Source organism: Acomys minous (genome assembly GCF_964271855.1).
Source record: "Acomys minous genome assembly, chromosome: 16".
In the NCBI taxonomy this organism is placed as follows: domain Eukaryota; kingdom Metazoa; phylum Chordata; class Mammalia; order Rodentia; family Muridae; genus Acomys; species Acomys minous.
Window position 1 is genome coordinate 93,479,811 of NC_140498.1, and position 13,697 is coordinate 93,493,507.

Here is a 13,697-nt window from a genome sequence, read left to right on the forward strand (position 1 = left end):
TAAGCAGGTTAAACAGTCTATGACAATGGCTATTAACATATTCTAAAAATGCCCACGCTTTATACTACAGAAGTTCATTTGACTACGAATATATTTCACTTTCTTTCTATTTATTTGCTTTTTAAGGATATGTTTTAAATATCAAGGGTAACCGTGTCCAGCGGTATCTCACCTAAAAGGACTAAAGTTGGCACCCCGTAAAACGGCTCCCCGTAGGCCCCGCCCCCAGGCGACAGGGCCCCGCCCCGCCCCGCCCCCGCCCCCATGCACTCGGGCCCCGCCCCCAGGCGCTCAGGCCCCGCCCCCGCTCTCCATAGTTACGGCGCCGTGAGGTGGCGGCCATCTTGGCGGCGGAGCGATGAGCGCGTCGAACCCGAAGGCAGCGACCGCGGGGTCGGCGGCCGGACCCGGCGGGCTGGTGGCTGGCAAGGAGGAGAAGAAGAAGGCGGGCGGCGGCGTCCTGAACCGGCTCAAGGCGCGGCGGCAGGCGCCCGCACACACCGACGACGGCACCGGGGCCGCGGTCACGGAGCAGGAGCTGCTGGCGCTGGACACGATCCGCCCTGAGCACGTCCTGCGCCTCAACCGGGTCACAGAGAGTGAGTGGCGGGCGGGCCGCGCCCTCCCCGGGCACCGGGCACCGGGAGCCCTCGGCGGGCGGACGGGCGGGCGGGCCGGGCCGTGCGGTGGCGCCGGGGATCGCTCCTGGCCGCCCCTTTCCCAGCGCCGGTGGGCAAGGGCGTCCATCGAGTCCGGCCGATTCTGGGCCTGGCCGGACCCTGCCCGCCGGGGACCCCAACCCTTAGCCGGGTTCCTGCTGGTCTGCCCCGGCTTCCGCAGCCCTTTGGGCCCGAGCCCCTACCTGCTGACTCCACCTTGCCCTCGGCTCAGGCTCCTGACAGCCCTTCCCCCACTCGGCCTTGCTTTGCTCTCCCACCCCTACCCCCCCCCACCTCCCCACCCCCGCCCCCTCTTGCCCCTTTGTGTACAGGTAGCCTTTGCTTCCGTCAGACACAAGGCTGGGGCATCTCTTGCAGACTTAAGCTGTGCCGCCAAAAAAAAAAAAGTTTATAAAGTTTCAGTGTATACTTTTTTTCCCCCTCTCTAGTGAATTTACAATCGTCTCAGGGTTTCAGAGGTGTGGGTTTTGCATAAGAAGTCGCCTTCTTGTCTTTTTTTTTTTTTAAGCGTGTAAGGAATCCCTTTTGGAAACTTCAGTCCAAGCCCTGACCTGACACCCTTTCCCTAGCAATTACCTTTCCCCAGGCGTTTGCAGTCGCCTGGTTAGCCTTGGCCTGACCTCCTCACCTCCCCTGCCCTAGCGACTTCTAACCCCGCTTCCCTAAAGGATGCCAGAGCGTCATCCGCAGGATTGCTTCAGTCAGCCCAGGGCTGTGAGGTGTGTTTAGTGGCGGCTCCAGCCACTTGGAAACAGGAGTTAGGGAAAGTGGTTGTTAACTGGTTCAGCCTGTGCAGAAGGAAGAAGCCTCCGTCTCCTAAAATAGTTTTTTAGTTTGATTTTGGATGTTTTGGTGGCCCAGTTTCCCAACACTGTTTGGCTTGGGCCTCTCTTTTGCCTGCCTGAGTACAACTTTAGATAGTCTGAGTCTCTGAGGTCAGTCGGAGCAGTAAAGAGCCGCTTCACTTCTCAGTTTTCATTTGGGGAGCATCTGGCCCCTGACATCCTGTGTGCCACCATGGTGGGTTAGGACCCTCAAATGCCTGGCCCTGTGGACCATGCTAATAGCTCTCAGGTCTGCCCATCCTGCAAGAGCTTAGTGACCTTTGGATTTTGTCACTCAAGTTCTGTTCTGCAAGTTATTCGTTGAGCACTTTCTAAAGACTTACAGAACCCAAGCCACACAGTTTTTGAGTTATAGTAGTTCTCAAGTGTGTCACCTCATTGGGGAGACCACCCGCTTATAAACCACGAAACAGCTGACACACGTATGCTAAGATAGCTAGGAGGAGCTAGAAAAAAATGCTGTGTGTGTGGGGGCGGCAGCAGACAAGGCCACAGCATTTCTGTGCTGTGGTGTGACTGGTAGGCACTGTGTTGGCCTGATCTGACTGGCCTCTTTTCTTCTGCTGTCTCCCTGATACCGAGCTTTTATGTAGCCCTCAAACTAAGAATGGTTTTAACCTTTCAAGTGGTTGAAGTAAATGTTAAGCTCTTGTTACACGTGGTTATTAAGCTCGGCTTCCGTGTGCACCAGCAGTTTTATTGCATAGACCTGCTCATTCGCTTATTTCCGGCTCATAGACTTTGGGTTAGAGTGAGAGTTGAGCAGTCATGTCATATACTATCTGGCTGCAGAAATAGATCATCAGGAATAAAGAATCCAGGTTTTTTGTAACTTGGCCTTTCCAGAACAGTTTGATCTGGGGTTTTTTGTTTTGTTTTGTTTTGTTTTGATAGTTGGCAAACAACCCCTATATTATTTCTCCCTCAGTATACTTTAAATAGTTTTGTTTTTTGTTTTTCAAGACAGGGTTTCTCTGTAGCCTTGGCTGTCCTTTGTAGAACAGGTTGGCCTCAAACTCATAGCCATCCGCCCGCCTCTGCCTCCTGAGTGACATTAAATAGTTTTAAAATATCAGGCTGGAGGGGGCTGGAGAAATGGTTCAGAGGTTAAGAGCACTGCCTGCTCTTCTAGAGGTCCTGAGTTCAATTCCCAGCAACCACATGGTGGCTCACAATCACCTATACCCTCTAACGGCCTCTTCTGACCTGCAGGTGTACATGCAGATAGAGCACTCATATACATAACTAAAGTTAAAAAAGATATATCAGGCTGGAGAGATGGCCTCTTTCCAGAGGACCCAGGTTCAATTCCCACTACCTGCATGGTAGCTCACAACCGTCTGTAACTCCAGGCACAGGGAATCGGACACCTTCAGACAGACAGACATGTAAGCAGAGCACACTGCACACAAAATAAAAATGAACACATTTAAGGAAAAAAAAACCTCAAGGTGATGGAGAGATGGCTCAGAGGTTAAGAGCACTGACTGCTCTTTTAGAGGTCTTGAGTTCAATTTCCAGCACCTACATGGTGGCTCACAACCATCTATAGTGGGATCTGATGCCCTCGTCTGGCATGCAGTTGTACATGCAAATCAAAGACTCACATAGAATAAATCAATCTATAAACAAAACAAAACCCTCAAATATAAAATACTGTGCTGAGCAGTGGTAGCGCACACCTTTAATCCCAGCTCTCAGGAGGCAGAGGCTGCCAGGTGGATCTCTGTGAGTTCCAGGCCGGCCTGTTCTCCACACTGAGTTGCAGGACAGCCAAGACTGTTAAAAAGAGAAAACCTGTCTTGAACAATCACAACAACAAAAAGAAAGAAAAAAATCTATTTTATTCTTTTTATGTATATTTTATTCTTACATATATTTTATTCTCTGACAATTTCATACATGTATATAATGTATCTCTGTGCCATCTCTTTCTGCCTCTCCCCTTTTCTTTCTTGACTTCCTAATTTTGACAATACAAGAGGGTGTTGGGGCTGGGGAGATGGCCTGATGATGAGGAGCACTCATTGCTCTCCCCGAGGACCTGGGTTTGAGTCCTCGCACCTATGTGGTGGCTCACGGGTGTCTGTAACTCTGGTGCTGCAGGATGTGGGAGCCTCTTTTGGCCTCCTTGCAAATATTGTACAGGCAAAACACCCAAACACATTGTACTGGCTTGAATAAGAATGGCCCACATAGGGCCTGGAGAGATGGCTCAGTGCTTAAAAATAAAAATAAAAGGAAACTTTTTTTTTCCTAGACAGGGTTTGTCTGTGCAGCCCAGGCTGTCCTGGACTCACTCTGTAGACCAGGCTGGCCTGGAACTCACAGAGATCCTCCTGTCTTCCCCTCCTGAGTGTTGGGATTATAGGTGTGGGCCACCACATGACAAAAGTTAAAATAGATGTTCAAGAGGATGTTCGGGCCTTCAGAAATGGCTTAGCATTGGCATTAGTGGCTGCTCTTTCAGGGGCTAAGCAAAGGCTTAGTTTCCAGACCCACAAGGTATCTTACAACCAACTGCCAAAGGGTCTGACTCCTCTTCTGACACTACATGGATGCAGTGATTCCATGTAGGCAAAAAGACCTGACAGACTAAATAAAAATAATCTTTCTTACACTCAGGAGGCAGAGGCAGGTGGATCTATGTGAGTTCGAGGTCAGCCTGGTCTACAGAGTGAGTCCAGGATAGCCAGGGCCTGTAGAGAAACCCTGTCTCAACAAAACAAAATCAATCTTTCTTTCTTTTGGTTTTTGTTGTTGTTTTTGAGACAAGGTTTCTCTGTGTATCATTGGCTGTTCTGGACTCGCTTTGTAGACCAGGCTGGCTTCAGATTCACAGAGATCCACCTGCTTCTGCCTCTTCCTACCGGGTGCTGGGATTATAGGCATGCACCACCTCGTCTGGTTTAAAAATAATTTGAAAAAATATTTTTAGCTTTTTTTTTTTTTTTTTGGTTTTTCGAGACAGGGTTTCTCTATGTAGCCTTGGCTGTCCTGGACTCGCTTTGTAGACCAGGCTGGCCTTGAACTAACAGCGATCCGCCTGCCTCTGCCTCCTGAGTGCTGGGATTAAAGGCGTGCGCCACCACGCCCGGCTTAGTTTTTTGTTTTTTTTTTTTTAATCTTTGTGCATTGGTGTCAAAGTGTCAGATCTTGGAGTTACAGACAGTTGTGAGCTGCCATGTGGGTGCTGGGAATTGAACCTGGGTCCTTTGGAAGAGCAGGCAGTGCTCTTAACCACTGAGCCATCTCTCCAGCCCCTAAAAATAATTTTTTAAAGATTTATTTTTCTAAAGATTTTATTTATATATTTTATGTACAGGTGTTCTATCTGCATGTATGCCTGCATGCTAGAAGGCATCAGAGTCCAGTACAGAGGTTTTTGAGCCACTATGTGGTTGCTGGGAATTAACTCAGGACCTCTGAAGAGCATTGAGTGCTCTTTCTTACCCATTGAGCCATTTCTCCAGCCCTAAAAATAAATCTTAAAAAAAAAAAAAGGATGTTTGGGGGAGCATTTTCAGGACTTGCATAGGAGAAGAACACATTTGCTTCAAAACTGGGGTATGAAATAGATGGTAATTTTGGAAGATTACTGAATAACATTGGTCTCTTCTTTTTAGATTATTTATGTAAGCCTGAAGACAATGTCTACAGTATTGATTTTACCCGCTTCAAAATTCGAGATCTGGAGACGGGGACAGTGCTCTTTGAGATCGCCAAGCCTTGCATCTCAGGTATGCCTGTGTATCCTAGCTCACAGCCGGGGAAGGGAAGGTTTTAGGAAGCCCACAGTTTGTGTGCCAGAATCACTGTGGCCCACTTCCGAGACTGTTTCTGCCATTGCTTCCTGTGGCCTCACCTGGGGGTTGCACTCGTTTAACCTTTGTTAAAAGGCTGGCTTTTTATTTTGTTTTACTGTGTGGGCCAGCAGGTGCAGGTGGGGTCAGAGGACGCTTTGTGGAGCTAGCTTCTGTCTCCGGGGAGTCAGGGTTGTGTAGCAGGCCCCTTGTGCACTGAGCTGTCACTGCCTGGGTTTTTTTTTTGAAAGCGGGTTCTTATGCAGTCCATGTTGGCCCAGAACTTGCTGTAAGCTGAGGGTGCCCTTGAGCTGCTGACTTGCACCCTTCCTCCACCTGCTGGGGTCACAGGCAGGCGTCAGCACCAGCAGCATGGAAGGCAGCCACTGATTGCACAGTGGCATGTGCAGGGTCTTCATGTTCCTGATTGCATGGTGGCATGTGCAGGGTCTTCATGTCCCTGATTGCACGGTGGCATGTGCAGGGTCTTCATGTCCCTGATTGCACGGTGGCATGTGCAGGGTCTTCATGTTCCTGATTGCATGGTGGCATGTGCAGGGTCTTCATGTCCCTGATTGCACGGTGGCATGTGCAGGGTCTTCATGTTCCTGATTGCATGGTGGCATGTGCAGGGTCTTCATGTCCCTGATTGGCACAGCTCTTTGCTTGTTGCTTGGTTCGGTTTGGTTTTTGAAACAGGGTTTCTGTGTAGCCTTGCCTGTCCCAGAACTCACTCTGTAGACCAGCCTGTTCTAGGACTCGCAGTGACCCGCCTGCCTCTGCCTCCTGAGTGCTGGGATTAAAGATGGGTGCCACCGCCAGGCAAGGCTCAGCCAGTTTTGACTGAGAGGGAGCTGAGACCCCAAATTTCCACATGACACTCCCTAAGATGCTGTAACTGGTCAACTATTCACATTGTCTACAGTGGCCCCTCGCCCTCTGCTGTGGCCAGAGGATAACCGAGGAAAGCCTGTCCCAAGCCCTAGGCAGGTGTCTCCTTAAAGAAGTAGGGCCTCAGGCTGCCTATCAAGTGCTGCTTTAGTGGTTTTCTTTGTTAAAGATAAAATTGTGTGTGTGCCCTTGTGTGTGGGGGGGGCGGGGCAGGGGGTGTGCACATGAATACAGTTGCCTCTGGAGACCAGAAGAGGACATTGGGTCCCCTGAGTGCAGTTGCAGGCAGCTGTGAATTGCCTGACAGGGATTCTGGGAACTCAACTTGAGCCACCTGCCTGCCTGCCTACCTGCCTGCCTTCCAAATAAAAGATTATTCTTGGGTCTGGAGAGATGGCTCAGTGGTTAAGAGCACTGACTGCTCTTCCAGAGGACCCAGGTTCAATTCCCAGCACCCACATGGCAGCTCACACCTGTCTTTAACTCCAAGATCTGACCCTCAGACAGACATACATGAGGCAAAACGCCAATGCACATTAAAAAAAAGATTATTCTTAGCCAGGCGTGGTGGCACATGCCTTTAATCCCAGCACTCAGGAGGCAGAGGCAGGTGGGTCTCTGATTTTGAGGCCATCCTGGTCTACAGAGCAAGTTCTAAAACAGCCATGGCTATATAGAGAAGCCCTCTCCAACTAAACATTACAAAAACATCAACAACAACAAAAAGACCATTTAAGTTTACATAGTCTCTGGCTATGGGTAACAAAAGATAGTTTGAGAATCTAGTCACCGTCCTCTCAGGTGGAAGGACAGCTTATTCTTCTACTCTGTTTTAATTTTTTGGTTTGGGTTGATACGGAGCTAGAGCTAACCTCTAATTCAGTGCTTAAATAAAGATGACCGTGAACTGGCCTCCTGTATGCTCACTTAGTCTGGGTTTGCGCTGGAGGCTGTTGTTCTGGCTTGAATTATTTTTTATAATGTATTTAATTTTATTCTATGTGCATTGGTATGGAGGTATCAGAATCTCTGGAACCAGAGTTACAGACAGGTGTGAGCTGCCGTGTGGGTGCTGGGAGCTGAGCCCGGGATCTTTGGAAGAGCAGATGGTGCTCCTAACCACTGAACCATCTCCAGCTCCTTCTAGTTTTAATTATTATTATTCCTGTGTTTATGAGTATGGAATGTATGGGTGCGTGCTTGAGTGGAGGGGTGCAGAAACAAGATGTGAAGACAGCTTGGGAGTTGGTTCTGTCCTCACACCGTGTGGGTCATGGGGATGAAGCGCAGGCGAATCTCTGTGAGTTCGAGGCCAGCCTGGTCTACCAAGAGTCCAGGACAGCCAGGGCTCTGTATAACAGAGAAACCCTGTCTCTAAAAACAAAAAAGAAAAAAGAAGAGAACAGACCTTAGTCAGCTGGTTCCTGCATCAGAAGTTTGCTTAGTTCATTAGCTGTTGAGAAACTTGAGGCATGACATAGTGAGTGCTTCTGAGCTGGCTTCCTCTGCTGTGAGATAGCACGTAGCTCCTCCTAGAGGGCTGCTGTGGAGCCTGCCTCGCACAGCCTGGGGCAGCCTGGGACTGCCTGGGGCAGCCTGGGACTGCCTGGAACTGCCTGGGACTGCCTGGGACTGCAAGTGTGCAGCAAATGGGGCTGTGTCACAATTAGAGTGAGTCTGTCAGTGGGCAGTTGTGCTGTGGATGGCGGTGTGCTCAAGGCAAGGCTCTGTGTCTTTTCAGACCAAGACCAGGATGCAGAGGAGGAAAGTGTCGATGTGGATATCAGTGTGGGCCGTTTTGTTCGCTATCAGTTCACACCAGCATTTCTCCGCCTCCGGACAGTTGGTGCCACGTGAGTACTGTTATTTTTATGAGGGCAGAGGAGCATTCTGCTTGTTTGCCAGGAAGAATGTCACAGTGAGGTTGAGGTTGGCATCAGAGGAAGGAAGATGTACAGTAAGGCTCACTCAGATTCATCTTACAGGGTGGAGTTCACAGTGGGGGACAGACCTGTGTCAAACTTCCGCATGATTGAGCGGCACTACTTCCGGGAGCGGTTGCTGAAAAACTTTGACTTTGATTTCGGCTTCTGCATCCCCAGCAGCAGAAACACGTGTGAGCACATCTATGAGTTCCCGCAGCTCTCTGAAGACGTCAGTATGTACCTCTCACTCGTCCTTTTATTTATTTATTTTATTATCTTTTTTTTTTTCTTCAAGACAGGGTTTCTCTGTGTAGCCTTGGCTGTCCTAGACTCACTTTGTAGACCAGGCTGGCCTTGAACTCATAACTCAGAGATCCACCTGCCTCTGCCTCCCAAGTGCTGGGATTACAGGCTGGGCCACCACACCCGGCCCCTCACTCGTTCTTCAGTGCTGTAGATTCTGAGGTCTGTGAGGAACCACCCTTAAAACCCATCTGGTCCAGTGGCCTCCTTTTTGCAGAGGAGGGAAATGATGATTTGATGTGCACCAGGCCATCTGACCTCAGGCTCCTTCTGTGGATAGTGACACAGGCACCTTAGGCTCTGAGTAGAGAAGGCGCCCCTCACTGTTACAGCTCACAGTGTCCTGTCTTCACTTTTCAGATGCATTATGACTTGTTTTCTCAAAACCTCAGGTCCTTAAAGATTGCACACTCTGGCGTGGGTGTTCCCTCTCATGCCAGCACTACCCAGGTGAAAAGCCTGCTGAGACGTGGGGCGGGGCTGTGTGACAGTACCTGCAAGAATTGATTCACCGGGGCTGGAGAGACAGCTCAGAGGTTAAGAGCACTGTCCACTCTTCCAGAGGTCCTGAGTTCAGTTCACAGCAACCACATGGTGGCTCACAACCATCTATAATGAGATCTCATGCCCTCTTCTGGCCTGTGGGTGTACATGGAAGCAGAGCACTTTATACATAATAAATAAATCTTTAAAAAAAAAAAAAGATTAACTCGGGAAGCCAAACAGGTCAAAAGAATGGAAGTCAGTCTGAGTGTAAATCAAATTGCTGTGGCCTTGCATGAGCCCAGAAAATTTAAAATCTGACACTTTTTAAGACCTACTGTGCTTTCTCCATGCAGAGTTATCAGGAGGTGACTTTAATTGCGTTTACCTTTTTCCAGTGTGGAAAGGGGTCAAGGCGAGGGTTCAAACGGACAGACACAAGTTCCCTAGGCCCTTTATCTGGAAGTTGCAGTTAAATGCCAGAGCCCTCTAGAGATTGGCTTCCTCGTGCCCTCTGGATGCACACTGAGGGCTCCCGGGCCCTCTGGATGCACACCTGGGGCTCCCGTGCCCCTTGGGTGCACACCTAGAGCTCCCACGCCCTCTGGATGCACACCGAGGCCTCCTGCGCCCTCTGGATGCATGCCGAGGGCTACCGAGGCCTCCCGTGCCCCTTGGGTGCATACCTAGGGCTCCTTTGTCTTTGATGCTGGAGGAGAGCACGTGTAAGACGTAGGAGGGTTGGAGAGTTAACAGCACAAAGGACCTGCACTGTGCTAACTCACAAGTCTCTGCTCCAGTTCCAGGATCTGATGCCGTCTTGTAGGCCCGGAGTGTGCAGCACACATGTGGGGCACAAATATACATGCTGGCAAAAAACACCCATGCACATAAAATAAGTAATTTAAAAATTAACAAAACAGTGACGCACGCCTTTAATCCCAGCACTCGGGAGGCAGAGGCAGGCGGATCACTGTGAGTTCGAGGCCAGCCTCATCTACAAAGTGAGTCCAGGATGGCCAAGGCTACACAGAGAAACCCTGTCTCGAAAAACCAAAAAAAAAAAAAAAAAAAAAAAAATTAACAAAACAAAACCCAAAGAAGTTGGCATAATGGTACCCCCAGCACTTGGGAGGCAGAGGCAGGCAAGTCTCTGAGTCCAAGGCCCCTAGATATTGGTAGAATGAGGTCCTCTCTCCACAAACACGACAGCCCCAGGAAGTAGGTACAGAGAGGCATGCTGCTCTGGATTCCACTGCACTGTCTAGAGGTGGGCAGGAGGCCAGATGCCGGCCTTGGCGGCCCGGCCAAGATCGCAGGGGAAGTAAGTGGCCAGGACTGAGAGAGAAGTGTTTCCTGGGATACTGGCAAGAGGAGGAGTCAGGCTGGGAATGCCTGCGGAGCGATTGCATCCTAGTTCAATCCAGGGTGGAAGTGGGCGTCCTGCGCCCTGTTTCTGTTGTTCGGCCCTCATGATGCTGGCAGAACAGTCAAACTTTCCAAAGCTCTGGCTTATCAATTTGGAGGGGCGCTGGGGCTTTTCAAACCCAGCTGTGGGACAGCTTCTCACACTTCTTTCACACCTTCCTGTTTTGCAGTTCGCCTGATGATTGAGAACCCGTATGAGACCCGCTCAGACAGCTTCTACTTTGTTGACAACAAGCTGGTAATGCACAACAAGGCTGACTATGCCTACAATGGAGGCCAGTAGCTGCTGCAGGAGCCACAGGGAAGGTCCTTTGCTGCCACCATGAGACACACAGAGGGATTGCAGTGGCTGCTTGTCAACACTCACCTTGAGCCTGGTGCGGGAAGCTGCAGCTGGGGTGGCGGTATTCTGAGTGCCAAGGAGGTGCTGGCCAGCAGCTTCTTTTCCAGTATTTTTCCCCTGCCCCCTAGTTCACAGAGGTATTATAGTGAAGTAAAAGATTAGGGTAAGGTTCCTGGGGTCCAGATAAAAAAGCTTACTTCTGTGTAGTCTTAGCTGTGCGTTGGTTACCCTGGCAAGCCCAGCTGTCCAGGCGCAGCTGCGTCAGCCGGAAGGCTCAGGGTGGCCAGCCTGCACCTTGTCAGCCATTCTGCAGGTTCCTGGGTGCTGTGGGCAGCTGAAGGCAGCTCGCTTCCTCCTCATCCCAGGGCCACTGGCGCTGCTGCCCTCCTCTGCCTGGAAGAAACTTGAAAAGAGAGGAAGGGAGGGCTGAGGAGCCCAGGCTGAGCCCAGGCTGGGATAGGGCGCCAGACTGGAAGACAAGTCTTTAAGGGTGCTGCTTATGAGCCTTCAGGATCCACAGGCAGTCCTGGGGAGACCATGGTCTCAGCTTCGCAGTCTCTTCCTGTTGTTGCTCCAGAGGCCACACGAGCTTGCTCTGTCCCCCTGGTGGGTTTTCAGCATCTCTTGCAATGGCCTTGTCAGTCTTGTGCAGAGAACTTGGTGTCTCTGGGGGTCAGTGCAGGATGGTTGTGCTTTGCATTCTTTATTTTGACTTCTTTCAGGGGTGTCACTCTGTGTCAGTGTTGTAGTGCCTGCTGTGTGGCTCTGTCTCTAGTAGGATTGGTTGGCTCCCAGGCTAACATGGCTCAGGTGGCAGGGGTGTAGTTGCAGCCTGGCTGCTGCTGTAGCAAGCTGACTACCCAGCAAGCCTGGAAGAGGGGCTCCGTGTGCAGCTCTGAGTCTCTTGCTTAGGAATGTTTTCCTAAGCAATGTTGCCTTTATGCTGAAGTCAGCCTGGAACCATCTGCCAGGTGGCCCTGAGCAATGCATATTCTTCCCCTTCCTTCTAACTGATGGATTATTTGAGTTTTTAGAAAGGGCCACATTGGCTGAGGTTGCCTGTCAGAGCGCTGTCCTCAGACAGCGTCCTGTCTGGGCGTCAGGTCCTTAGATCCCCACTGACCGACTCCCACCTCTCTGGCTCCCTGGGTTGTCTGTGGACAGCTCGAGGACTGCCGTGGCTGGGGTCCATTTGGCATTGATGGACATGTCAGTAGTGAGGGCAGATGTGCAGAAAGTGTTTCTGAGGTATCACATCACCTGTGGTGAGAGCAGGGCCCCAAAGTGCTTGGGAGAATGGACACACTTTGGCCAGTCGCTCTGCACTTGGTTTTCTAGAGCATCAGTGGCCTTGGATTTGGACCCCTGCTCTAGCTGGCCAGCACCTGACAGTGCCATGTGCTGGAAGCCCTAGATTACCCTTCGTGCTGCACTGGATTCACCCACTGAGATGGGAGAGCCTGGGTGCCCTGTGGCGGGTGCCTCCTGACCAGTCCAGTGAATCTCAGAACTGGAGTCCACTCCAGATCTAGGTGCCTTAAGTGTGGCTCCGCCCCCACCTGCTGCCCTTGTTCCCTCCCCACCTGCACGCAGACACGAGCACTCTACCCTCCACCTTTCCTCTCATGGGATTTGTGTGTTCTTGACAAGTCTGAGGGTGCATCTTGCTCTGTTACAGAGTCTGCTAACCCAGTGTCTTAGTCAATACTACCTAGCATGGCCTTCCTGGAGCTGTGTGCTCTTTGCTCAGTGGAGCCCAGCGTACTGGCCTTTGCTTGGAGAGGCCCAGAGGATGGAGGAGCGGGCACACTGGCTTGAGAAGGCCTTCACCCTTTCCAGTCAGCATGGTCTCATTGAAGACTGCTCTGAGGCCCGGTGCACCGTCATGTCTGTGCTGCTGAAGGGTCAGTGGCCCGTGTCTTCTGCTTAGGGAAGTGTCTTGCTGCTTGCTGTAAGGAGCTTGCATTTCCAGCCTCGTATCTGGCCTGAGTAAACTGGAAGTTATGCTTTGAAAGTAACTGAAGAAGCAGAAGCCGAGTTGGAAGTCAAACTGCCCAGGAACACCGACTGCTCAGCGGTCTCTGTGAGGCAGCGGAAGAGGAAGTCAGTGCTCCAGGGTGGGGAGCCATACCCCAAGCCAAGAGCAGGAGTCTGAGCAGATGGCAGCTCCAGGGGGACCTCATGCCAGCAGCTGGGCAGAACCCTTCCCTGTGTGAGACCGGGTTCTGCCTGGGGCCAGGCTGCACTTCTACACATAAACACAGGAGGAAAGATGGCCAGTACCTGGGCTGAGATCGGCTGCTGCCTCAGGCTAGCTCAGTACTGTCTCCACAGACCTTCTGAAGCGTTGTCACAGGGTCTGGGCATCTGATTTCCAGCTGCTAGGGACAGCACCTTGTGGTGTCTGGGACGGACCACAGGCTCCGACTCTGGAAATGCCCACATTCCATGTCCAGAGTGTCATAGCCACAGCGGCTCTGAAGGAGGTGGGCTCACCCCTTGTTTCATAAAGGATCATGTGATGTCATTGAAGTTGTGAAAGTCTATTTTCGCTGTAAATCTATTTTTCACAGAGTATAAGAAGCACCTCTGTCCTTCCCACTTCCCAAGATCCTCATTCCAAGACAAACCAGGTGATTTATTTGTATGAGATGCTATTTTATCACAAGACAGTAATAAAAAGACTTTCACAATATGGCCACTCTGTCTTGCCTCGTGATTGGGCGGGTGGGGGTGGGTGCACAGCTTCTTTGCTTGGCTGTTGCATTTCTGTTGACTTGGGTATTGCTGGTTTATAGTTGGGGAACAGAATTGAACTTTACTAGTTTTTTCTTCTCCAAGTCTTTCTGCTCTGTTTTACACAGGGACTTCCAGTTAAACGTTTACGGGATGGAGGGGCTGGGGAGAGGGAGGGACGGCTCAGCAGGTAAGACACTGATTGCTTTTCCAGACGCCTGGGTTCTGTTCCCAGCACCACACTCACCACTGCCCTTAAC

General features: G+C 50.8%; 1 protein-coding gene across 1 annotated transcript; it reads left to right on the forward strand.

Moving 5' to 3' along the window:
• Positions 1-306: 306 nt before the first annotated feature.
• On the forward strand, positions 307-13,398 carry UNC119B (unc-119 lipid binding chaperone B). Its single transcript, XM_084762227.1, has 5 exons — positions 307-599; positions 5,152-5,265; positions 7,961-8,072; positions 8,205-8,377; positions 10,529-13,398. The coding sequence occupies exons 1-5, from the start codon at positions 359-361 to the stop codon at positions 10,639-10,641; spliced, it is 753 nt and encodes a 250-aa protein (XP_084618353.1). The 5' UTR covers positions 307-358; the 3' UTR covers positions 10,642-13,398.
• The last annotated feature ends 299 nt before the right edge of the window (positions 13,399-13,697 follow it).

Coding starts and splice junctions, on each gene's coding strand:
- UNC119B (XM_084762227.1), top strand. CDS start 359: ATGAGCGCGTCGAACCCGAAGGCAGCGACCGCGGGGTCGGCGGCCGGA. Junction 5,266..7,960: donor CGCCAAGCCTTGCATCTCAG/GTATGCCTGTGT, acceptor GTGTCTTTTCAG/ACCAAGACCAGGATGCAGAG. Junction 8,073..8,204: donor CTCCGGACAGTTGGTGCCAC/GTGAGTACTGTT, acceptor TTCATCTTACAG/GGTGGAGTTCACAGTGGGGG.